The sequence below is a fragment of the Budorcas taxicolor genome, chromosome 5 (assembly GCF_023091745.1).
Source record: "Budorcas taxicolor isolate Tak-1 chromosome 5, Takin1.1, whole genome shotgun sequence".
Classification (NCBI taxonomy): Eukaryota; Metazoa; Chordata; class Mammalia; order Artiodactyla; family Bovidae; genus Budorcas; species Budorcas taxicolor.
Window position 1 is genome coordinate 21,310,849 of NC_068914.1, and position 25,349 is coordinate 21,336,197.

Sequence of the window (25,349 nt, forward strand, 5' to 3'; positions counted from 1 at the left end):
TTATGATTTGTTTGATGGATAGTTAATGCATGTTGCTTCCTGTTTCACGGATATAGCTTCATTAACTGCCTCTTGATCACCTCCATCAGCTTCAAATACAGTTCCTCCGGCTCTCTCATTAATATCAGCATCATCTTCCAAACCATTGTAAAATTCTTCATTCTCACTTTCATCCTCCATGGGTTCTTCTAAACTTGGACTCTGGCATGTTCCACTATCACTGTTACTGCCGCAAGAACTAGAGGATAAGACATCATCTTCAGAGTCGGAATATACCTCAGCGCCATGGAAAATGTAACGGTTTGGTGGTAAAAACAGATACTGATTATCTGAAATACAGTAATAGGAGAAAAATGGGTTATTTCCAGTTTTCTAAGACTTAGTATGATTGTGCTGTTTGGACAAGCGTAGGTTCTAACCTTTTACCTGAGTATCACTACTGCTGCTAAGTCGCTTCAGTCGTGTCTGACTCTCTGCAATCCCATGGACGGCAGCCCTCCAGGCTCCCCCATCCCTGGGATTCTCCAGGCAAGAACACTGGAGTGGGTTGCCCTTTCCTTCTCCAATGCATGAAAGTGAAAAGTGAAAGTGAAGCCGCTCAGTCGTATCCGACTCTTAGTAATCCCATGGACTGCAGCCTACCAGGCTCCTCCATCCATGGGATTTTCCAGGCAAGAGTACTGGAGTGGGTTGCCACTGCCTTCTCCGAGTATCACTACTAGAGGCTATTATTAGATAGAGTTTCTCAACAACAAGCTATAGAAGCACTCAGTACTGGGTAGAAATCTTAATTCTGCCACTCACAAACTTTGCAAATTGGGAGTGTTATCTCTATGCCTCAATTTCCTCATCTGGGTATGAAGTAATTTTCAAACCCTATGAGGTAAGTATGAAAAAAAAAACTGTAGAGAGCCATGTTCAATGAGGCTTACTTAACCAACTCCTTTGAGATTTGTTGAGATGAAATATCCAGCCACCACCCACCCTCTGAATCAGAAGCTATTTTTCTATGAGTCCTATCATGTTAAAGTGTTAAACAGTTAAAGTCCTAACAGTTAAAGCACTGTTAAGCTTTCTTTTGCAAAGCCCTCCCAAATTAGCATTCGCAGTGTAAGATTTGACCTCTCATGGTGAGGAGCCTTCCCCTCTCTCCCCTAAGCCAGAGTGATTCTCTCCCAGGTCAAGGCTGTTAAGAGCCCAGACTGATTCACAAAAGCTGAGTACTGCATAGTTCATCTGGAGTAATTAAGTTTCTCTTCAAAATGACTTCCAAGCTTTTTTAAGACCCTATCTTGATCCAGTTCTCACTCTGGAATAACCCATGTTTTGCACCATGAAAACCACATGGTGTGTCAGTGATTGGAGAAGGGAGTTGAGTACCTGCATTCTAGCTGCTGGCAGACCACCACCTCTTGTGATTTTTAACAGGATCTCCTCTAAATCACATCCTAGGAGCCAGTCTTCTAAGGGGTCCCAGCACATGGCTGTCCTGCCCTTTTACAGGTTTATTAAAAAACAGTTCATTCTGCCCTGGCTCCCTGAAGAACTGAACAATCTTATTTCTCAGTTCAAGTACCCTGTACCTGTTTTTGTCCTACTGGCAATCTTACCTTTACGATATTCACATTTTATTTCTTATATGCTCCAACTTCTTCCTTTTCAGCCCTGACCTCACTACAAATGGTCGCAAACTAAAATGAGTAAACATCAGCTGTTTGGTTTAAGCAGTTAAAAGTGTTAAGTTTTACATTCATCAGTTATCTTCAAATGCTCACAATGCTATGAGAGGTAGATCTGACAATGCAGTCAAATTCTGAAGCCTGTATCTTTAAAGGTCTAAATTAGCAGAATAAAACCAAGGTATACCAATTTTCTGGGACAGAGTTTTATACATTTGACCCATCTGTCAAAGAGCCAAAGAATATTGTGAGTGCCTAAGCAGACTTTGGAGAAGGAAATGGCAACTCACTCCAGTATTCCTGCCTGGAGAATACAATGGGCAGAGGGGCCTGGCAGGCTGTAGTCCATGGGGTCAAAAAACGACTCAAGACACAAAGGACGAACACACGAGCAGACTCTGTATACGACAGAGACTTACCTGACTAAATCAACAGCAATTTTTCTACTTCTGACTTTTGCCACATTGATAAGCATAAGTATTCTATGCTTTTTCTGGTTTTCCCCGTGGAAGACTTCACCAACTTACAGTTAAGCCTTCTATAACCTAGTGCCCACTAAGTAGCATCTACCTTTTAAAATTCTCACCTTTTTTTTTCCCCCATTCACCCATTTCTGTAATTATACACAAATATCAGTTGCCTGGATGGGTGTTTCCCGAACTTGCTGCAGTCCTAGTTTGGAAATACCCAAAGGCTTATTCAACTGAACTAAAATTTATTTATGGCAAATGATTAGAACACACAATACATTTGTCTGAAATTTCTTGCCAGTTTTCACAATGTATGGTGAGTGAGAGTGTTTTAAGCAGGACAAGATTGTTGCATCTAAGAGCACAATTTTCTGTCTTAAGGTTTTTCACCATAAGTTAATACTTGTGCACAATGGTCTTAAAAGGTAGAAAGTGATTTCATCCATATTAATACAAATTGGTAAGGACTTTCCATGAGTCAAAACAGAGCAGATGCTATTTCTGATAGTCAGTGGAGAAGAACCAGATGTTTCCTAGATATGCAACAGCAACAGGTTAACAGAACCTGGAATCTACCTGGCTCTTCTTCACTCCAGTTGTTTCCTTGGACAGGGTATTTAATCTCTGTGGTCCTTGTTTTCCCACCTGTACCTAAGAAGGAATAGTCTCGTCCCTAACTGAAATCAGATACTGAAACAGAAAATATGTCAAGTCACTGACCCTCCGTAAGCACCCAAATCTTGTCATTTTCACTATCTGAAGCTCTTAACAGAGAACAGGGGAGCACTCAGTAGTCCCAGTTAAATGCTTAACTTCTCACTCCCTAGAGAAACTCAAGGTACAGAGCACACTGTTAGACACCATTTCTTCCCCGTATTATTGAAGATACTGTTTATCTTTTTCTAGCTTAAAATCTCAAATTTAGTTTCTCTAAACACAATCAACTATTAAAATTTACCTGCATGAAGTTAACACTAACTAGCTTGCCAAAATTGCTCACTTCCTGCAAATATTCCTTTGAAACTGAAGCGTATTGTACAGAGTGAAGTAAGTCAGAAAAACACCAATACAATATAACGCATATATATGGAATTTAGAAAGATGGGAACAATGACCCTATACGCGAGACCACAAAAGAGATTCCTGTAAAGAACAGACTTTTGGACTCGGTGGGAGAAGGCACGGGTTGGATGATGTGAGAGAATAGCACTGAAGCACGTATATTACCATATGTGAAACAGATCGCCAGCCCAGGTTCAATGCATGAGGCAGGGTGCTCAGGGCTGGTGCACTGGGACAACCCTGAGGGATGGGATGGGGAGGGAGGTGGGAGGGGGGTTCAGGATACGGAACACATAAACATCCACGGCTGATTCATGTGAATGTATGGCAGAAAACACTACAATACTGGAAAGTAATTAGCCTCCAATTACATAAATTTACAAAAAAAAATAATAGTTATACCCTCAAAATGGCCCAACAGCCTTTCTTACCATCAAGGCGTTTACTAATCTGCTCCTTTGCAAGTCTAGCTGGCCAGCATTTTCTCACTGTTTCAGCAACTGAAGTTCTTTCATTTTTCTCCCCAGAATCGGAGACAGCATTCTTCAAATCTGGACTCTCCAACTGTTCGTCAGCACTCCCAATGCTTCTAGTAGAAGTCTGCACCTCCTGTGCTTTTTCTGTGCCATGGTCTTTTGATTCAGACACATCAGCATCATCGACATTACTCTTTGTTTCTTGGTCTAAAAGAGCGACAATCACTGAAGAATCTGGTGGTGAAGTTCTTTCTGGTGAACTTGAGCCTTCTGAAATATTGAGGGGTGTGGGTGGCAATTCTGACAAATGTGCCAACTCTTTTTGTATTCGAGGAGGTTTTTCAGTAATTTCTGAAAGCTTCACAGGGTTACAGCAAAGTTTGGCATATTCGCCACCTAACCTATGACACAGTTCATTAATAATTACGTCACAGTCTCCAAGAAGCTCTACATCAAAATGCAGATGAGGCAAAGGTTCCCTATTAATCAATATCTGAGGCACTTCATGGGGTATGGAACCTAAGATTAGGGTGAAAAAAATAAGAATTAAGAGAAAAGAAGGGAGGTGCACTTATAAAACCAAAACAAACACAGTATGTAAACTCTGAACGGAATTTCCTGGCCAGTTCAGTGGTTAGGACCCTCTGCTTTCACTGCCATGGCCAGGGTCCTATCCTTGGTCAGGGAAATAAGTTCCTGCAAGCCAGAAGAAACCTAATGCTTCCCAATACCAAAAGAAGACGCCACTCTAATCGAGCTATTATATACCATCACACTATTAAGTCAACAGATGAGCATCAAAATTTCTTCTAGCACTTGATTACCTCTTGCCTCAAACGTCTACATTCTGTGTTCAGTTTCCCTGTTTCCCTGTCTGTATAATAGGGTAACTACTGCTCCACAAGATTGCAGTGAGGAGTAAGTGACTTAATATGCAAAGTTCTTGGCTCTTAGTAGGTGAGAGTTTTCTCTACTTAAATGGCTTCTGATATAAAGTATATACCAGTCTACTCTCCACTTTTGCCTAACATCACCAACATGTTATCCTACCCCACAGAAAGCTTGTCAGAAGTTCTCTGCTCTATGTTTAAATAGAAAAAAATTAAGCTTAGACATTTTCTTTTTAGTTACAAATTATCCTATAATCTTCTTGAATAGTTTCTATTAAAGCAGCAGTTTAGCTGCCTATTGGCTGGTGTGAGGGTCTAATTCTCTCGTTAAGGGTTTGATATTCTCTTCTCTGCCCCTTCCCTCACTTTTATGGCACAAGTGATGCAACTGAATTAGCCCCTCTATCTTCCTCCCCCTTGCTCACTAGAGGGAGAAAAAAATGTAGTATAGGAGCATGGGTTAAAGAAATATTCTTGAGAGTAACCGGGAATTCAGTTGTATTCAAGCATTTTTATGCACATGCACACCCTTTTTGTTAGAGCTGATCTACATATAATGCTTATGATTGTTACTCTTACTAAAGCAGTCATTTTGAGTCCCAAAATTCTCTTACATGAGTGCTTACACAATATCAAGCTATTCATCTGAACTTATTAGAATGTGAAACATTAGCAACAGGCTCAAATTAAGATTAAAATAGATTATTTTTAATGTTTCCCATGTATATGTAAATTAGCTGATGCTAACACCTACCGCATTAAAAACATCCCACTGAAAAGTTACGTTGAACTGTTTCCCTTTGTTATTCTGTTTTGAAAACCCTCTATTCCCATTGAAATTTCAGATTAATCAATCTTCATGAACAAGAATATGTCACCTTTAAAAACCAAAGTTTGGCTCTTTACTACTCTTAATGAAAAACATATCACTGGAGTATGCTCTACATACCCACAACCCATGGAAAAATATATAGAAATGGTTCTCTAAAAATCATTACCAACTTACTTGGAATTAGTGCTACTGGTCTTACTTTCAGGGAAGATCCGATAACAATGAGAAGATCAACTTCATCTTTGTCATACTTCATGGCTCTATGAAACTGTTCTGGTAAATTTTCACCAAAAAAGACAATCTCTGGTTTCATGATAGCAAGCGGTTCATCAGCTGGGCATCTAGGACATCGAGGAACCACCTATGTGTTCCAGATTTTGGTAGAGGAGGGAAAGAGAACGCCAAGTCCCGGTTAGAATTGTCAACATTTCCACACTTAGCAAGAAATCATTTCAAATTTATCAAAGAAAACAGAAAAACTGGATAAATAGAGAAAACTGGATAAAATCTAAACATCAACTATAAATGACACCCCCACTTATTTCACTAACATACAATGAAATACAATTGTGCTATTATCTGCTGCTAATATCTATATAGACCCACATTTGACATTGAAGAGAATTAAGAGGAAAAAGCAACATGTGTATACATGTACACGAGTCTTAACCTTTAAAAGTTTGGGACTGCCTGGAGGTCAGGTGGTTAAGAATCCACCTGCCAATGCAGAGGACGTGGGTTTGATTCCTGGTCCAGGAAGATCACATGCTGTAGGGCAACTAAGCACACGCACCACAACCACTGCACCTGCCACACAGAGCCACGCAAGAAGAGAAGCTACCACAGTGAGGAGCCTGCACGCCACAACAAAAAGCAGCCCCACTCGCTGCAACTAGAGGAGGTCTGCACGCAGCCAAAATCAAATTTTAAAAAGTAGGAAGTTTGTAAAATACAATTCCATTCTAATATGCTATCTTCTCATAATTATATGATTTTATATACAGCTATGCACATTGAGTTTTATTTCTGGATGGTTTTTATGCTCTGCCATCTTCTTAAAATTTTTTTGGCAATAAGCATACATGAAATATTTTGTAATGTTTAGGAAGTCAATTTCATCATTCAAAAGAGATTATGGGGACTTCTTTGATGGTCCAGTGGCTAAGACTCTGCCCTCCCACCGCAGGGGCCCAGGTTCCGCCTCTGTCCAGGGAACTAAATCCCACATGCTGCAACAAAGATCCTGCACAAAGATCCACAACTAAGACCCAGTGCAGTCAAATAAATACTTTTTAAAAAAGAGCACAGTTTTCAACTTCAGGTAATGAAAGGTTTTTGGGTACTTCTCTGTAATCCCCCATAGTCATGAATGTTTCTGTACCACATAAATACTTTCAGGGGGAAAAAAAAAGGATTGAGGCAAAAGAAACAGATCAGAGACAAGCACAAATCCTAAGATATGGGTGATAAATTACCTGATTAAAAATATCTCCTCGTACAGCTTCACAGTCAACTTTATATTTACAAATCAGGCAAGATGCTGTTGCAAAGGAACCTAAAAACAACCAACAAATACACGCTTTATTAAAGAAATTTTTCCATTTCTTAAATAAGTTGTAATTAAATCTGATACTAGAAAAGCTGGAGACTTTAGAAATTTTGAGAGGTTCCACAAAAGAGATATTGATATAATGACCCTTCCTAAAGCTACTCTTTTAATAAAATAATACTAACTCCTCCAGGACTAAAACTGCAGATTTGGAAGGTTATGATTGTATTAGCTTAACAGTTTTGTTTCAGAAACAGTTTAGATACAATAGAAGTCTATTCAAACTTGTTTTAAAGTCTTCAAATTTCTGAATTCTGTACATCTGACCTAATCAGCAGTTCCTCTGATTGCCTCAGGATGCCATGTTTTTTTCATCCATAGCTAATATCACTTTTGTAATAAAAAACATTATTTAAAAGAATGTAACAGGCTTCCCTCATGGCTCAGTGGGTCAAGAATCCACCTGCAATCCAGGAAATGTGGGTCTGATCTCTAGGTTAGGAAGATCCTCTGGAGAAGGAGATGACAACCCACTCCAGTATTCTTGCCTGAAAAATCCCATGGACAGAGGAGCCTGGTGGGCTACAATCCACGGGGTTGCAAAGGGTCACACATGACGAAGCACAGTATTTGAAACTTAAGTGTACACAACTGCTACATCTTTTGAAATCCAAATTAACATCTGACATTGGATACAATTAAGAGCTGAGGCCAGTATTTCAGGTTTTGTATTTTTGCAGTCTACTTTCCTTATCTACACCTGATCAGGTAACATGATTAAATAATAAGGCTTAATCTCCATTCCTAAATGGCAGCCTACTTACTAATCCTAATTTTTCCTACAAAACTAATATAATGGGAAAAGCAATTCTGAAGTTTACTAACCATGGCACTGAATTATCTTTTGGATTCCTGCAACCTGCTCCAGTGTATCTATGTTCTGAGTATAGTTGCGAAGTAGTTTTCCTTCCTTATCGGACAAGGCTATGAATTTGTGACAAAGAGATGGTTGGAATTGTCCAGGATATATTTCCTAGATAATGCAAAAAGCAGAACAAACATTTAAGTGTTAACAAATGTCACAGGTTTAGGTTTAACAACAAAAAAACTACCAATGATAATTAGAAAACAATACATGACAATCTCAAAGCATCTAGATGGATGCAACACACACAAAAGGATTGTTGCTATAATACAAATAAAACTCAGCAATTAGTAAACACAGCCTCTCAAAAAGGATAAAATCGACCTGCAAACATCTCTTATAAATGATGCTATTTTAATAAAAGTCAGAAGAAATACATACCTTAATATAGGTCTAATTTTTGTTGGCTGCAAATTCAGATTTTTTTTTTTGTAAAGGAAAAGGGAAAAGTTTATATTGAAATAAAAAATACTAGAGATATGGTGACTTCTTTTTTAAAACTAAAAAAGGCACTGTCAACATAATATTTAAAGTTTTTGATTCATCATTCATTATAAATATCAACCTGTTGGAAGTTGAAAGCTAAAGGTTTAATTCCTTACCAAAACTGTTTTCCTTCCACTGCACAGGCACATACTGGTATAGTATAGAGCTGCTCATGAATGCTGAGTTGCTGGATTTTGTGTGTGTGTTTTTCCCCCCAAATAATGCTTCAATGCTGTTTCTTCTTTAAAAACAAAGAATTCAGATATACACATGGCAAAAAGATCAGAAAAAAAGTATCAATTTTGGTCCTCTCAACTTTTGACAGTGTTTTTATTAAATTTCATTTAGTAAGTGACTATGGCAAAGGAAGTTTCTTCTCTACTTTTTTCATCGAAGTAGTACTTCTACCTACTTCCTTACCATTCATTACAGCCTCTAACCTATTAAAGTGCTAGCAAAAAACTAGATACAACCATATGTCCACCAACAGAGGACTGGCTGTAGAAACATGGTGCATCCGTAACAGTGGGTAGTGCAGCCATTAAAATGAATGAGGGAGTGCCCTGCAAGATGGGCCGTGACATGTGAAAAAAGTCAAGTTAGTCACCAGTGTGTGTAGTTTTGTTTTTGTTGTTGTGTAAAGAAGCAAAGATGGGAATTATATGCAAAGCATAGATACTTTCATTTAAACAAGTCAGGAAGGATAGAAACAAGCTATAAAACTGGGAAGGGGGTTGGCGTCTTCAATTCTGACATTATACAAAAACGTTTAATAGTAAAGATTCTACATGACTCTAACTTTTAATCTACTTCATATTTCAAGTTTAAAAAACTGCCTACCAAGATACCCTTTAGGCATGTCTCATTATAAATCTCATTATAAGGTCTATTACATATATCACCATATGCTGCTGAAAATGTGACATACACAAAACCCAAGAATTCTGCCTCCCAAATTTTTATCATAAAGTTCATGAACAACTCTGCAATTCAAGGAAGACAATGCATATAGAAAGAAGTAACAAGTGAAGAGTTTATGAAAGCTAATGTTTATAAAAAACATTATGTCACATTATGTTTGGACAACTAGGTTGTGCTTTGTTAACCACCGTTTTCTCATCAGATTGCTTTGTTCTAATACCAGCACCTTACAACTCTCCCCTCTGGAAATAGCTGTTAAAAGTTTTTTTTATCAAATATAATATTCTAGGCAACGGACAGAACAGTAGTCAGGATAACAGCACGGTGGCAGTGCAACAAATGGCTGCCTACCTTCACAGCAAGGCTGAGCAGTATCAAGGGTGCCAGGACTCCACCCCCTAGAATGAAGTTTCATGTGCCTTACTGCCCACCCTTTTCAAAAGGGAAGGATTAAGAACAAAATCCTGTGAGACACTAGCTCTTCTCCTCCCTGACTGCTTGAAGATGATGAACGACACAGAGTACTAAGTTTATGACCAACTGATTACTTCAGTGGAAACAAATGGTCATCGATGACCTTCACCATGGGTAGGAAATAGTACCCAAGACAGAAACTCAGGAAAAAAAAAAATCTAGCCAAAATGTACAAAACCATACCAGATGTCACCCTTGTATTTGGATTCAGAACCCATTTTGGTGGTGGCAAGACAAATGGCTTTGGCATGATTTTAAACTCCCGGGATTATGGGAATAAGAATAAGCCCAAACACAGGCTTGCAAGTCATGGCCTGGAGGAGGAGAAAAACACGTCAAGAAGACAGCGAAAGGAAGGTTGGAACAGAATGAAGAAAGTCAGGGAGGCTGCAGGGGCCAATACTGGTGCTGGCAAAAAGGAGTCAAGCTTCTGCAGTGATTATCTGTGGTGACTGTGTAAACTTCTGATGAAAGAATTTAATAAACTAGAATTGTTAAAAAAAATAACAACAAAAATTTGTGGGATACTAGATTCAGCTCTGTACTCCAGTTTCCCTTCATGTCCAACACACTAACAATTCAGGGGTAATTTAGTACTTAGATTTACAAATCAATTCCTGTAGTTCGGAATAATTTATGAAGGGTTTGTTTTATTTTGTAAGCTTACGTTTAATGGTTATTTGAAACTTTGTCTATTTTCTTCCAAATATGCAGTGGACCATGTCTGAATCACCAGATTTAAGTACTGCATTCCAACTAAGGGATATAATCTGAAATAATGAGAAAAATTTACTCTGAAAGGACTGTTTTAATAGAACTACCCCTAAGTAAGGACTCACCAAAGTTTGAGATGCCACTATTTCAATAGAGAGTATGAAAAGTTGTTAAGAAACTGGAATTTAAATTTTCTAAGCTCCCAATCCCTTAACTAGGAAAATTTGTTAAAACTCCAATTGAGGGCTTCTCTGGTGGCTCAGTGGTAGAGAATCCACCTGCCAACGTAGAAGCATGGGTTCAATCCCTGGTCCAGGAAGATCCCAGATTTCCTGTGGCAACTAAGCCCGTGCACCGCAACTACTGAGCCAGCGCTCTAGGAGGATGAGAGCTGCAACTACTGAGCTCACATGCCACAACCACTGCGGCCCGCGCGCCCAAGAGTCTGCGCTCCTCAACAAGAGCAGCCCCTAGTGAGAGGCACCATGAAGAGTAGCCTCCGCCTGCCCCAACTAGAGAAAGCCTACATGCAGCAATGAAGATCCAACACAGACCAAAAAAACAAATTAAAAAAAACCTAATTGGCTGGCAGGAGATACAATTTTCAGGTAAAATCCAGATTAATTCTTCCTGTTGGAATTGTGACATTCCAGATCTGTTCTAAGCAAGACAGGCCATCCTAAATCTGAATCTCCTTAAGTCCTATTAAGGAACCAGTCATGTGGGTTGGACCACTGTTATTGCCACAGGAATCCATTTACAATAGACTGGAAGCAGAACTGGGACCAAATGCTTGAAATGCTATTAAATGACAAGCTGCTTTTATAAGCTATGTCCAGAAACGTGCAAACAATCCAGTAATTGGCCACTAGCAACCAACTTTTTTGCCACAGTGAGTTTTCATGTAGGAATAATGGTTTTTCTCCAGAGATGCTCTCTGCTTGTTTGCTTCTCACAATTTCTACCAATATGAATGAGAATCCAGTCAAAGGCAGGGGTGTTAACTGCAGCCCCTCGAAACTAGAAGGAGTTGCCAAAGTTTGATATGCCACTATTTCAATAGGTAATAGGAAGAGTTGTTAAGAAACTAGAATTTAAATTTTCCAAGGTCCCAAAAAGTAAGTGAAACCAACTGACCACAGTAATGAAAAGTCTTCATAATCCCTAGTCTTGTTTCACTCATTCCACAAAATCATAGACTACTCAGTATCTTTCCTAGTCAAAAACTTGTAAATCAGTCACCTGACAAATGTACTTTTTTCCCCCATTAAAAAGCTGGCTTACTCAACTTTTTCCACACTGGGATACCAGACAGCAAGTATTTAAGGTTTGGCAGGCCATCTGGTCTCTTGTCTTTATGGTCCGTATTACAACCACTCAAGTCTTCCACTGTAGTACTTCAGCAGCCACAGGCAACATGTCAGTGAATGAGCATGGCTGTGTTCCAATGAAACTATTTATAGTCACTGATATTAGACTTTCATATAATGTTCACATGATGTAAAGTATTATTCTTTTTTTTTTTTTCATATCCATTTAAGTTTTAGCTCATAGTTGTAAATAAACAGGCAGTGGGCCACATCTGGACGAAGGCTGTAGTTTGCTGGCCCCTATACTAACATAAGAGAACTTCAATTAGTGAAGCTATTCACTAATACGTAATGTACGTCCCAGGTATAACAGGAGCGCTTTATAATAATGCTGCAGACTGGGCTGAGGACGGGATTTTTACATTTTCAAGGACTGTACAGGAAAAGAACACAGTATGACAGAGTTCCCATGCGGGCCACAAAGCAGGTTACATTTACTACCAGGGCCTGTAGAGAAAAGATCTGTTGAACCTCCTTTCTAGACATATATACCCCCATCTTGCAGGTGAGAAAACCAGAGCACAGGAGTAACACCAAAAGTCACAAAAGCCAGTAAGTAGCAGAACTATCATTCAAACCCAGTTTTGATGCCAAAGTGCAGCTCTTAACCACTATGCAATTTCTGATCCCTCAACTTCATGTTCCCTGTTTTTCCTTCAGGTGAAGTACCATTTATATTAGGTATTGCAAATCAGTCTACTGAGACTAATCTAGTTAAGCATTTTTCACATTGCACATCCCACATGGGATTACTGGAGATGAATTCTAATCACCCACCAACACGTCAAGAATATATGTTCTCAGGACTTTCCTGAGGACACCATGGATAAGAATCCCCTTGCTAACGCAAAGCACATGGGTTCAATCCCTACAACAGGAAGATTTCAAATAGCACAGAGCAACTAAGCCCATGTACCACAACTACTGAGCCTGTGTGCTGCAAGTACTGAAGCCGACGCACCTACAGTGTGTGCTCTGCCAGCAAGAGAAGCCACCGTAATGAGAAGCCAAGCACTGGAAGAGTCACCCCTACTTGCTGCAACTACAGAAAGTCTGTAGAAAGCAACAAAGACCCAGTACAACCAAAAATAAATCATTAAAAAAAAATACACGTTCTTGGGAATTTCCTGGCAGTCCAGTGTTCAGGCCTCCACGCAACTTTTACTGATACGGCCCAGGTTCAATCCCTGGTCAGGGAACTAAGATCCCACAAGCAGGGAACCAAGATCCCACAAGCTCTGCATTGCAAACAAAAACAGTTCTCACAAATCAGTACGAAGAAAAGAATCTCAATTAAAAAAAATACTAAGAACAACAGGCGATTCAAAGATATACACATGGCAAGTAGTAAGAAACAGTCATCTACGCTAGTATTAATAACAATAAAAGAACAGTTAGTTTTAACTGCCTTGAAAACTCTAGATAGCCATTAACAGATGATTAGATAATACTGTGGTTCAACTATGAAACAATACTATGCAGCCTTTTCTTTAAAATGAGGTATATTTAAGAGCCATTATGAAACTATTTCCAAGAATATTAAGTGGGGGGAAAAAAAGCAATATAGAGAGAAGAGTGTGATTTTGTTGGTAGTCATTTTTAAAGTATTATTAGAAACGTACAATAATATTTCTCCCCCCTACACACACGCACAAACAGGTTTACTTTTTTTTTCCTAGAAGGAAACCAGTGACACATTTGACTATGGTAACCTTTAAGAAAGATTAGATAGGAAAACTGAAGGGAGAGGCCAACTAACATGTTTTCTACAGTTTCAATCTTTTCAAACCATACACACAACACAAGACATTCTAAAAAAAAAAACAACCAACAATACTAATGTATCATGGGAGACTTTCTGTGGGGGAAAGAGTACGGGCATGCTAATTTAGCTTTCCAATACACTTCTGATGGGAGTACGTTTTATTCACCCACAACCATTAGCAATTTTGCTTTCAGGAAATTTAGAACATTAGAAACATATGAGAAAGGACAATGAGAGCAATACGCTTTTAGTAACAGAAAGCAGGAAACGTCCAAAATGAACACTTGCCAGATGAGTTACAATAGATGGAACCTATGATGAACCACCTAACACTGGGATTGTTATCAAGTATTCAAGTATCTGACAGTTTACTGAACGGAAAATACTACAAATGAGCTGGTTTTAAGATTCCTTAACCTTGTAACTACTTAATCTGGTATGTTTTGTACCTATCAATAAAGTGACAATTTACTGAATAAATATACATTTTTGGAAGTTCGTATTTATCCCTCTCCTTTCCTTTAGGGGAAAGAACATTCACCGTATTCAATATGGGACAGCAACTATATCTTTGAACACAGTCCTTAAAAAAAAAAAAAAGTTATTTTATACAACCTGTTTCACCTTCACTGACTCTTAATAAAAATCACTCATATTTATCAGCACCAGATAAATGAATTAATCTTTATAACTGCCACTCATATAGGAGGATTGTTTTTCATGGACTCCTGAGAACCATGGCCACAATTCATTATCAATTTAAGCCCTTATGCAAGAAGACAATGGTTCAGAACAAGAATATATAGCTTTAATGTTGGCCTTAATTGTTCTCCTATAGAAGAATTCAAAGTGTTGCCATAGCTAGGCACACTGTTGATACACTAGTGGCTCAAACAGGGAGCAATTTTGCAGGAGACATCTGGCAACATCTGGACACATTTTTGATTGTCAACACTGACGAGAGGGTGCTAATGGTATTTAATAGGAAAAAGCCACTGGTTGCTGCTAAATTTCCTACAGTGCACAGTACTCACTGCAAAGACTTATCCATCCCAAATTGTCAGCAGGTTGAGAAACTGCTCTAATGAACCAGTAACCTCTTTTACACACCTTTCCCATTACTTGGAGGTCCCAGTCTAGAGGAAATCTGTTTCTTCTCCATTATATACAATCAACGGCTTGATACATCTAGAGAAACTTTCCTTCCAAAAAGGTCTAAATTCACAATATTTCCTGTTTTCATGGCTTTATTATTAAATTCATTTTCTTTCAAAAGGAACCCCCCTACACTGCTGGTGTAAATTGGTACAAACACTATGGAGGTTCCTTAAAAACCTAAAAGAGAGCTGACGTATGATCCTAAAACCCACTCCTGGGCATATATCCAGAGAAAACTATAATTCAAACAGATACATGCAACCCCAATGTTCTGTAGCACTATTTACAACAACCAAGACATGGAAACAACCTAACTGTCCATCAGCAGGCGACTGATAAACATGTGGTGAATACACACCATGGAGTACTATTTAGCCATATAAAGAATGAAATAATGCCGTTTGCAGCAAAATGGATGGACCCAGAGATTATCATGCTAAAGTGAAGTAAGCCAGACAGAGAGAGACAGATGTCAAACATCACTTCTTTTTAAAAATAAAAATAACAAATTAACTTACTAAACAGAAATCGATCCAAAGACACAGAAAACAAACTTATGGTTACCAAAGGGGAAACAGGTTATAAATTAGGAGTTTGGGATTAACATATACTCACTCCTATATATAAAACAGATAACCGGGACTTCCCTGGCGGTCCACTGTTAACAATCTGCCTGCCAATGCAGAGGGCACGGGTTCGATTCCTGGTCTGGGAAGAGTCCACGTGTTGTGGAACAGCGAAGCCCGTGCGTGGCAACTACTGAGCCAGTGCCCCAGAGCCTGTGAGCCCCAGCTACTGAAGGCTGCGCGCTCTGAGAGCTGCGCTCTGCCAACAGAAGCCGCAATGAGAAGCCCTTGTGCCAAAATGGAAGAGCAGCCCCTGCCTGCTCCAACTAGAGAAAGCCCTCGTGCAGCGACAAAGCCCAGGACAGCCAACAGCAAACAGACAAATAAAAATAGGTGGCCTATGAAGACCTACTGTAGAGCACAGGGAACTATGCTCAATATTTTATAGCAACCTACAATGGAAATAATCTGAAAAGAAAAAGATACACAACTGAATCACTGTGCTATACATCTGAAACCCAGTTTAAATCAACTACACATCAACTTAAATTCATTTTCTCTCACAACTAGCAAAGTAATCATCTTTTTAAACTTTCTGCCTAGTATAGAAGAAACTGGTATAAAATTTTAGATTCTGAGTATTTTACTCACGTATTCTTTTTGGAATCTAGTAAAATATTACAAGATTTACATATCCTCCCCATTCTTAATTTCTGAACACTATCCTTCATTCTTTGTCCTTTCTTATTTGTCCTTCAGCTTTTTCCTAATTATTCATTTTTAGACTCAAATTAACTCAGTCTCTCTTACCTATTACCATTTATTTTAAGCGGTACTTCAGTAACTAGATTGCTTTCCTTTTGGTAGTTTTTAGTGTGAGAATTGAACAACAATCTTGTATGACCAGCAGTTATAAAGATTAATTCATTTGTTTAGCTCCAACTTTCATAGAGAAGTGAAACATGCTGCCTCTACCAACTTTTTCTTCTCCCACACACCATAAAATCTGTACACTGTAATAAATTAACACTGCCATTTTTACTCTGGGCTTCCCAGGTGGCTCAGTGGTAAAGAATCTGCCAATGCAGGAGACACACGTTTGATTCCTGGATGGGGAAGATCCCCTGTAGTAGGAAATGGCAACCCACTCCAGTATTCTTGCCTGGGAAATCTCACGGACACAGGAGCCTGGTGGGCTACAGTCCATGGGCTCACGGAGAGCTGGATATGACTCAGCCACTGAGCACAGCACAGCAGCATTTTTGCTCCAATTCAGATCTTATTTTCTCTTTTGCCCTGTCAGATTTCTATTATGTGCATTTTTATAACCTGTCTTTGTAAGAGTAATACTTAATTACTTCTGTAGATTCTTATATATCAAAGCCAGTTTAAATCGCCTGGACTGCTCAGCTGGTAGAGCATCAGATTTTTTAATCTGAAGTTCAAGTCCCTGTCAAAGCACCAAACAAGAATATTCTACTAAAACCAGTTTAGGCTAAAACTGAATACTCATTATGTACCTTAGACAACAAAGATTACAATCTTTCTCACCTTGCTATTTGTATTCTCAGTTATCATATTTTCCCCAAGTGTGAGATTACTACCTTTACTAGGCAATTTAATATACACTTAAGTGACAGAGTTTTGAAAAAGCTGGAAAGTTAGTCTCGGCATGTTGTTTCCTCTCAGAACACAGAATTTACAGCAAAAATCTTGTGAGCATTAAATAAATGCACCAGTAAATCAAGCTCTTATACTCAGATACAAGATCAAACTGATTTCTGGTTACTTGATGGCTTTCTTCCAGTGTTGAGTCCTGTGCAATTCCCTTGGGGTCTGGCGGTTGAGACTCTGCACGCCCACAGCAGACTGCAGGAGGTGTGAGTTCCATCCCTCGCCAGGGAACTAAGGTCCCGAAGGCCACACACAGTGAGGCCAGAAGAAAGTGTTAACTTCTGATAGCCAGAGCCAGTGTCCTAAGTCCAATCCAAGAAACCAAGTAACTAATATTTCACTGGTCTTCAAAGTCTTGCAGCAGTACCCCTAGCACTACTATATAAAAAACACTAATATCTTCACAAATTCACATTCTTGTGACAAAGAAAAACAGAAACTAACTTTACATTATTTGCTCAGCTCACTGTGAACCAGTAGTCTATTCTAAAGGACAGACCATCATCACTGCTGATATATGAAATTCAAAAGTTTTCTAAGTTTCACGTTGATTACTGGCAAGATTCAAATTTCTCTTAGTAGCCTGCAAAAAGTTTTCAAATTCAGTTTTCAGTTTTAGCAAGTAAATCATTTTCTAAAATATTCCAATGTAATATCCCCATTTTATTCTAATTCCTGTTTATAAGCACACTTGCACAAAACAAAATTATTTAAGATAGTCCATCAATTTAAGCTAACACATGTATTCTAAATCGGTGGAGGTTTTCCTATAGTTATATAAACAGACTACATGATTTGAAAGTAGTTGAGGTCATCCTTTAATTAAAATTCAATTCTATTTCATTTCTATGCCCATTAAAAAATAATCAGTAATACAAAAGACCCTTTCAAGCATACTGAAGTTTAGCAGTAACAATTTACCAAATTTTGAATTTACTGCACCAGCAACTATTAACATCACGCAAGCATACCTCAGAGACACCATGAGTTTGGTTCCAGACCACAGCAAAAAAGCAAATATCCCAATCAAGTCAGTTAAATGATTTTTTTTGGTTTCCCCATTCATAGAAAGTTATGTTTATACTATACTGTCATTCATTAAGTGTGCAATAGCATTATGTCTCAAAAAAATGTACATTCCTTAATTAAAAACATTTTATTGCTAAAAAGAATGCTAACCATCACTACATCCTTGGTATTAACAAAGATCACTGATCCCAGATCATAACAACAAATAATGAACAAGTCTGAAATACTGTGAATTACCAAAGTGTGACACAGCCATAGGTGAGCAATGCAGCTGGAAAAATGGCACCTACAGATTTGCTTGATGTAGGGTTGCCATTATGCCTCAAATTTGTGAAAACAAAAAAGCTCATAGTGTCTGTGAAGATTAAGTATACAGGGATAGGGGCTTCCTTGGTGGGGTCCAGCGGCTAAGAGTCCCCCTGCCAATACAGGAGACATGATTCTATCCCCAGTCCAGAAGATCCCACATGCCGCGGGGGCAACTAAACCCATGAGGTGCAACTATTGAAGCTAACACACCCTAGAGCCTGTGCTCTGCAACACGAGCAGCAGGGAGAAGCCTGCACACCACAGAGGAGTGCCTGATCAGCACAACGATAGAAAGCCCTTGGGCAGCAATGACGACCCAGCGTAGCCCCACCCCCTCAAAAAGAGAGATGAAATGCTTAAAGTATACAGCGAGAATGTGCATAGACTGTATGCAAATACCACTGTATATAGAGACTTAAGCATCCTCTGATTTTGCTATCTGAGTGAATCTTAAACCAATCTCCACCTCAGATACCAAGGGATGACTGTTATGTCAAACTTTAAACTCCAGAGTTACCAAATAAAAACATCTGAATCATATACACAATTCAGATTTTCTAGTAACCACATTAACAATGTGGTTAATTTTCACAATTTATAATATATTATAAATATAATTTATTATATTTATATAATTATAATTATATAATTATAATATAATTTATTATATTATAAATATAAGTATAACAATATAAAGTATAATATAAATTATATAATAATATAAAGTAAATAATATAAAGTATAATAATAATATAATCATTATATAGAATATATAATTTATATTTTGTATGTTTTTCATAGTAGGTGTCCTAAACCTGGTATGTCTTCCACACTTGTTAACATAACATCTCAGTACAGTACACTTAGGTACTCAATAGCCCCACATGGCAAATGGCTTCTGAACTGGACAGAGCACCCCTAAATACTCTAGAGCAGAATCAACCCTGACTAAAATGCAATCTAAGAACCTTCTCCACCTCGATCACAGGCGTATCTCCTCATACTATAAAACATACTGAGCAGATGTTATAATCTTTGTGATCCATAAAAAATATTCAGTATCAAAACAGTAATGCTACTTTTATATGATCTACTAACCTCTAAAAAGAATTGATGCTTTTGAACTGTGGTGTTGGAGAAGACTCTTGAGAGTCCCTTGGACTGCAAGGAGATCCAACCAGTCCATTCTAAAGGAGATCAGCTCTGGGCTTTCTTTGGAAGGAATGATGCTAAAGCTGAAACTCCAGTACTCTGGCCACCTCATGTGAAGAGCTGACTCATTGGAAAAGACTGATGCTGGGAGGGATTGGGGGCAGCAGGAAAAAGGGGACGACAGAGGATGAGATGGCTGGATGGCATCACAGACTCTATGGACGTGAGTTTGAGTGAACTCCGGGAGTTGGTGATGGACAGGGAGGCCTGGCGTGCTGCAATTCATGGGGTCGCAAAGAGTCGGACACGACTGAGCGACTGAACTGAACTGAACCTCTAAAAAAGGTCTGGACAATGTAAAGTGAAGTGCAAACTTCTTCTTTGAAAATAAGCACCATCATAAAATGAAGAAAAGCAAATGATAGTCCCTATGGAGAAAAAGGGATTTCTGACTAAAATGATTTTATTTCAGTGATTTTACTCCACCACAGTACTAGTACTCAATTTACTAGACAGCCATTCAAAATAATTTTTCATGACAGAAGGACAAAGAAACAGCTAGAAAAGTTTGTAATACCTTTGCAAACTTGAAGAATGGTCTTGGATCTTTTCTGAAATATTCAATATCAAACATTGCTTGAGGATCTGGAAGGTCTGGAAAGTCTATTGCAAGGCGAGCATAAATACCGTCTCTTGACCTGAAGTCAGGTATTCCACAAGAAACAGAAACCTGAAATACGCATGGCATAATTTGTACAATTAAATCTTCTACTGCTACCTTAATAATTACTAGTCCTCTTATCACACAATTAGGCAAGAGCTGAAAAACATTTTTAGTTTGAAACTTTTGGAGAATAGAGATACTACCTTAGTTTAATTTCTAATAGAAATAAAATAGTCAGAAAACCAGTGTAATTAAGTCCACCACATATTCCATTCATAAGGGGGTAAGGAATTTTAAGTCAGGCTAACTTTAAACCTTTATAAGCATTTAACCAACAAATTAAAGCAATTCCAACTTGACTGGGAAAGAAGGAAACCATTTCAAATTATTTGAAAGCAGGCAAGAGTTTCTATCAGTCAAGTATTTCCAAAAAAAAACCCTCCTCTAAATCAGGGTTCTATTACTTCAGGAACACTAAATTTCTTAATTTTCCTTAAAAAACTATGCTGTACAATATTGCAATTTTTAATTTTGAAGAACACATTTAGATTCTGTGCTTTTTCTACAAATAAACCTTGACAATTTCAAACTGCGATTTCAGAAGTTATCTATTTCACAATTTTTGTCTGCGTTTACTCCATTTTGGTCTCAGGGCAAAAACGAATGTTTAAGTCACATCGGGGAAGCAAAACATACCTATTCGTCACGATCATCTAATGCTAAATAACACTCTCCCTGAACTCAACAGGTCAGAAAGCAGGATTCGACTTTACTCCAAAAACTGTTCTGTCACTACCATGTAACATATTCTGTATTCAACACACAATATGAAATAACCTAAGTAACTAGTTAACTGAGACAGAAAGTGGGGCAAATGGAAAATGTCAAGCCACCATAATCATATCATCTTAATTTAAAATGGAGGAGAGACGATGTATAAGAATTTTTACAATGCTCCACACTCTATAACAGTGTGTGTTATCAACATTTAAAATTTAGTAAGCTGATGGGTAAAAAAGTGAAAACTCACTGTTACTTAATTTGCATTCACTGAGTACTGATACTGAGCCTCTTTCATGATTATCTGCAAACCATCTTGTTTTTGTCTATAGTCTTTGCCTTTTTTCTATTGTATTATTGTTATTTTCAATCAATTGAAGCTAAGTACATTAGAGTAATAATCCTTTGTAAGTCAATCATGGTGCTTTTATTTTTCAATCTGCTGTCTGTATTCCTCTTCTGTTTACGGTGCCTTTAAAAAAAACTTCTATGTAACTGGGAAAAAAAAATGGAGGGGAGGTAGGAATCTGTTACCTTTCCAACACTAAGTTCTCTACTTGCCAATACATACGTATTAGGTTCCTGGTTTCTCCATGAAGGCTGAGCAAATAACCAATTTTTATCATTAGGCCCTGACACTGTAACACAAGCAGAATTCCCTGCATCTCCTTTAGGAGCTGTGGTATAATAAAGCAGGTAAAAATCTTACCTTAATCCCACTTACCTACTGTGTCAATAAATAGAAGGACATCTTTTTTAAGGTTACTAAGAAGTTTAAAAAATCCTGAACCAATTTAGTAACTGCTGCTGCACTCACTTTTTAGCGGTTTCCAAACACAAATGCCCATTATCATGTAAGAATAAATTCTATACCAGAAATGTGCTTGTGACTTGGACAAGGCTGAAAAAATACACCCTCCCCCTTTTACTAGTATTCTCATCCATCTTACATACCCCAGCTCCAGTTAGAACTATTATTTTTTTGCACTCTTGCAGTAATTTCACAGCATCTTCAATTGTATTAATATCTTTTCTTTTTTTCCTTTTTGGTGGTTCTGAAAGGATATTAATAACAATCTGCCACAGTGTCATATCATCCAATTCAGGTGGAGGAATTGTTTCTGGTAGTAAATCTTTAAGAATTGTTCGAGGATCTGTGCCAATCATGAGATGTTGCTGAACAAAAGTATATGGACCTATATTAAAAGGGAAAAGAACTAGATCAATCCACTCCAAGTAGTTCAAAATCTCATTTATTTTCTGAAGTAGTAAATTAGCACTCCTTAAGGCTGTTTCGTAAAGTAAAAAAATGCACTGCAAAGGTGTTTCATTCAGAACATCTTCAGAGCTAAGGTTATATATATCCCAATGAAATCAGGAGCTGAGACACAGAGCCACTACTATATATCCTGTCCCCTGAGCTGTGAAATGCCAGGTATGTATTTCAAAGGGATTCCCTGGTGGCTCAGTGGTAAAGAGGCCATAGTTCAACCCCTAGGTAGACAAGATCCCCCGGAAAAGGAAATGGCAACTCAATCCAGCATTATTGTCTGGGAAATCCCAGGGACAGAAGAGCCCGGCTGGTTACAGTTCATGGGGCAGAATCAGATGCAACTTAGTGACTAAACAACATGTGTAAGAGTCAAGTGAATTTACTACTAGAATTAGATTTCTCTGGTTAAAACCTAAAAAAATATAACTTAAATACAACAGATGTACAAAAGGGCTCTGCAAATCAATAAAGATCTTACCCATCCTGAAAGCCCACACTATTAATCATTAAAAACACAAAGAAAATGAAATCTATACTTAACTACTGTCTTTAAAATGTTCCCAGTAATAACCTTCAATTTAATCTTAACCTGTCTTTGCAATGATGCATACAATGCTAATGTTCTAAGCTTTAATAATTCTTTGCCCTAAATTTCTTAATCAGTTCCTAGCTTAAGAAAACCAAAAATACAGTCAATATAAACACTAAAGAGAAACTAATCATCACTATCTTGAAATAGTCAAGGCATTTCTGGAAAAATGAGAGCACATTAAGAAAAAGAATATTTTGAGATGGTCATGTTATTACTTCGATATAAAAATCTCATAGTATTCTCTACTTCAAAATACTTTCCATCAAAATACTTAATATTTACTGAGGGCAAATTTTTCCAGGCACTGACTAAACAGTATACAAATCAGTCAGAAATCCCTGGCCCCCATGGGACTTTATATTCTAATGCAGGAAACCAGCAATAAAAGTTATACACAGAAATTGTCAAGTGGTAAGTGTTAAGAAGAAAAATTATAGAAGGATATGAAGGAGGAAGCAAGATACTTTGGAGGATGACCATTCCATATGGAGGGTACAAGTGGAAAGGACCGTTTAAGTGTGAGGACCTGGTTTTTGAGAAATTACACAGGCCAGCTTCCATGGGCCCATGCTGTTTAACAAACAAAAACAGAACAAAGTACTAGACTTCCCCTAAAAACCAAGCTGACATTAAATCTCAGTAAACACCTAAGAACCTCATCACAAGACAATAAGAGAAGAAAGAAATATACTTTTCCTCGACATAAAACACCAAAGAAAAGATAGCTCTTTAACTGTGAAACCATACCTATCCGAGGTCTTGGAGTCCAGTCACTAGAACTCGCATGCGAGGCTCTATCATCTTCGTCACTTTCGCACGAATGGAAACCGTTGGTGATGATTTCATCACCAAACAGAAGGTCATCTGCAAAAGAAACCAAAGGTTAACTCAAGGTTGTGGAAACAATCTGCATCTAAAATTATAAAGCTCTGTAATTATTGTGATGCAACAATTTCCCATGAATAAAAAGCACTCATACTGCCCGCATAAAAAATGTCTACTGGATCAACTCACACCGTTCACAGGAACAGTATATCCTCTTCAGGCATTCTGCTCAGAAGCTAAGTTTCATCAAAATCTAGAAATAAGTCTACTTAATCAAAACACAAAAAGTAGCAACCTTGACTGAATTTATCGATCACAAATAGTGGTTCATAAAACTCACCAAATAAAAAGTTACCCAAAAAGTCATGCAAACACAGCTATGGCAACTTGCACTTCTCTTACATAACGCTAAATCTACAAAGGTACCTTTGCATTATTCGTTTCCCTTATTAAACTATGTTTCTTGAACACAGTGTCGTTTTTCTAATCCAGTCCCTAATGCACACGTTATCTTTACATATAGTCAAATGGTCCACTGGTTGGATTTATTGGTACAAATAATGGAGAGGCGTATCTGTCTAGATAAAAACTATGAAAACACTGAAGGATGACAAGACACACAACTATCACATCTACTTTAGCACGTCAGAAAAATGTCAATTCGTGTTTCAGGGTTACATATACACACACGAAGACAGTTACTGTAAAAACCACTACAAGAACACGATTAGAGGAAAAACACTATTCACGGCAAAGTAGTCTAAAAAACTATTACTCTCCTGTGCCCACTATTAATTGCACCACAGAAGGGTAATGTCTTTATAAACACCTATGCTCTTTAAAATTTAAAACAAGTTTGAAAATAAAGGCCCTCCTAAAAACCCCAACAAATTTCGCAGGCAATGGCAGAGGCTGGCGCAAGGGACAGTCAAAAAGTTGCAGGTTGAAGTGTGCGGGACGGGGAGAGGCGGAGAAGCGAAGAACATTTAACAAAAGCAATACACTAAAGGAGTAGGAGGGGAGAGAAACTTACTTTAAAACCGACAGCGAGGGTAGCCCGCCCCGCGGCTGCGCAAAACGCGAGGCCGCTGGGGCGGGCCGCGGGGAGGAAGGTGGGGGTGGCACAGAGCAAGGGAGGGAGCGAGTCCGCGGGCCGCTCCTGCAGCCCAGCCCTCAGCCCCGCAGGCGCGCGGCTGAAGGCCCAGGTCGGCAGGGGGAAGGCGCAGAGCCAGGCCCGAGCCCCCAACCCGCCCGAGACTCCACCACCCGACACCAGGAGGGGCCCCGGGAGGAGGAGGGGGGATGCGCAGTCCTGGCCGCCCGCGCCCTGCGCACCTCGGTACCCAATAGCCGCCGCCGCCTCTTCCTCCTCCTCGCCCTCGTCGTCGTCGTCGTAGAAGTCGTCGGCCGGTGGCGCCTCCCGGGATAGGCCCTGTAAGCCCGGCCCATTGTCTCCTTCTGCGGCCGCCGCCGCCGCCTGGGCCTCCCGCCACAGCGCCGCCGCCGCTGCCGGGCAGCCGCCGGCCGCCGCCGGCAGTTCCCGCTCGGGGGCCGTCCCGCCGGGCTCGCCCGGGCCCCGCCCGAGGCCGGGGCCGTCTCTTCGCGGCCTCTTGCGGAGCGGCTCCCCAGCAGGCGGCGACGGGGCCTCCCTCTCGGCCGCCACTACCGAGGGGGAGCCGCCGGGCTGAAGGGCGAGCGCCGCCTCGTCCGCCAT

General features: G+C 39.1%; 1 protein-coding gene across 1 annotated transcript; it reads right to left on the reverse strand.

Annotated features, from left to right (window-relative positions):
* SIRT1 (sirtuin 1) lies at positions 1–25,349 on the reverse strand. Its single transcript, XM_052640757.1, has 9 exons — positions 24,971–25,349; positions 23,558–23,674; positions 21,900–22,141; positions 20,079–20,231; positions 7,844–7,991; positions 6,885–6,964; positions 5,584–5,770; positions 3,643–4,206; positions 1–329 (listed from the first exon to the last, which is right to left on the reverse strand). Exons 1-9 carry the CDS (start codon positions 25,347–25,349, stop codon positions 1–3), a joined length of 2,199 nt encoding a protein of 732 aa, XP_052496717.1.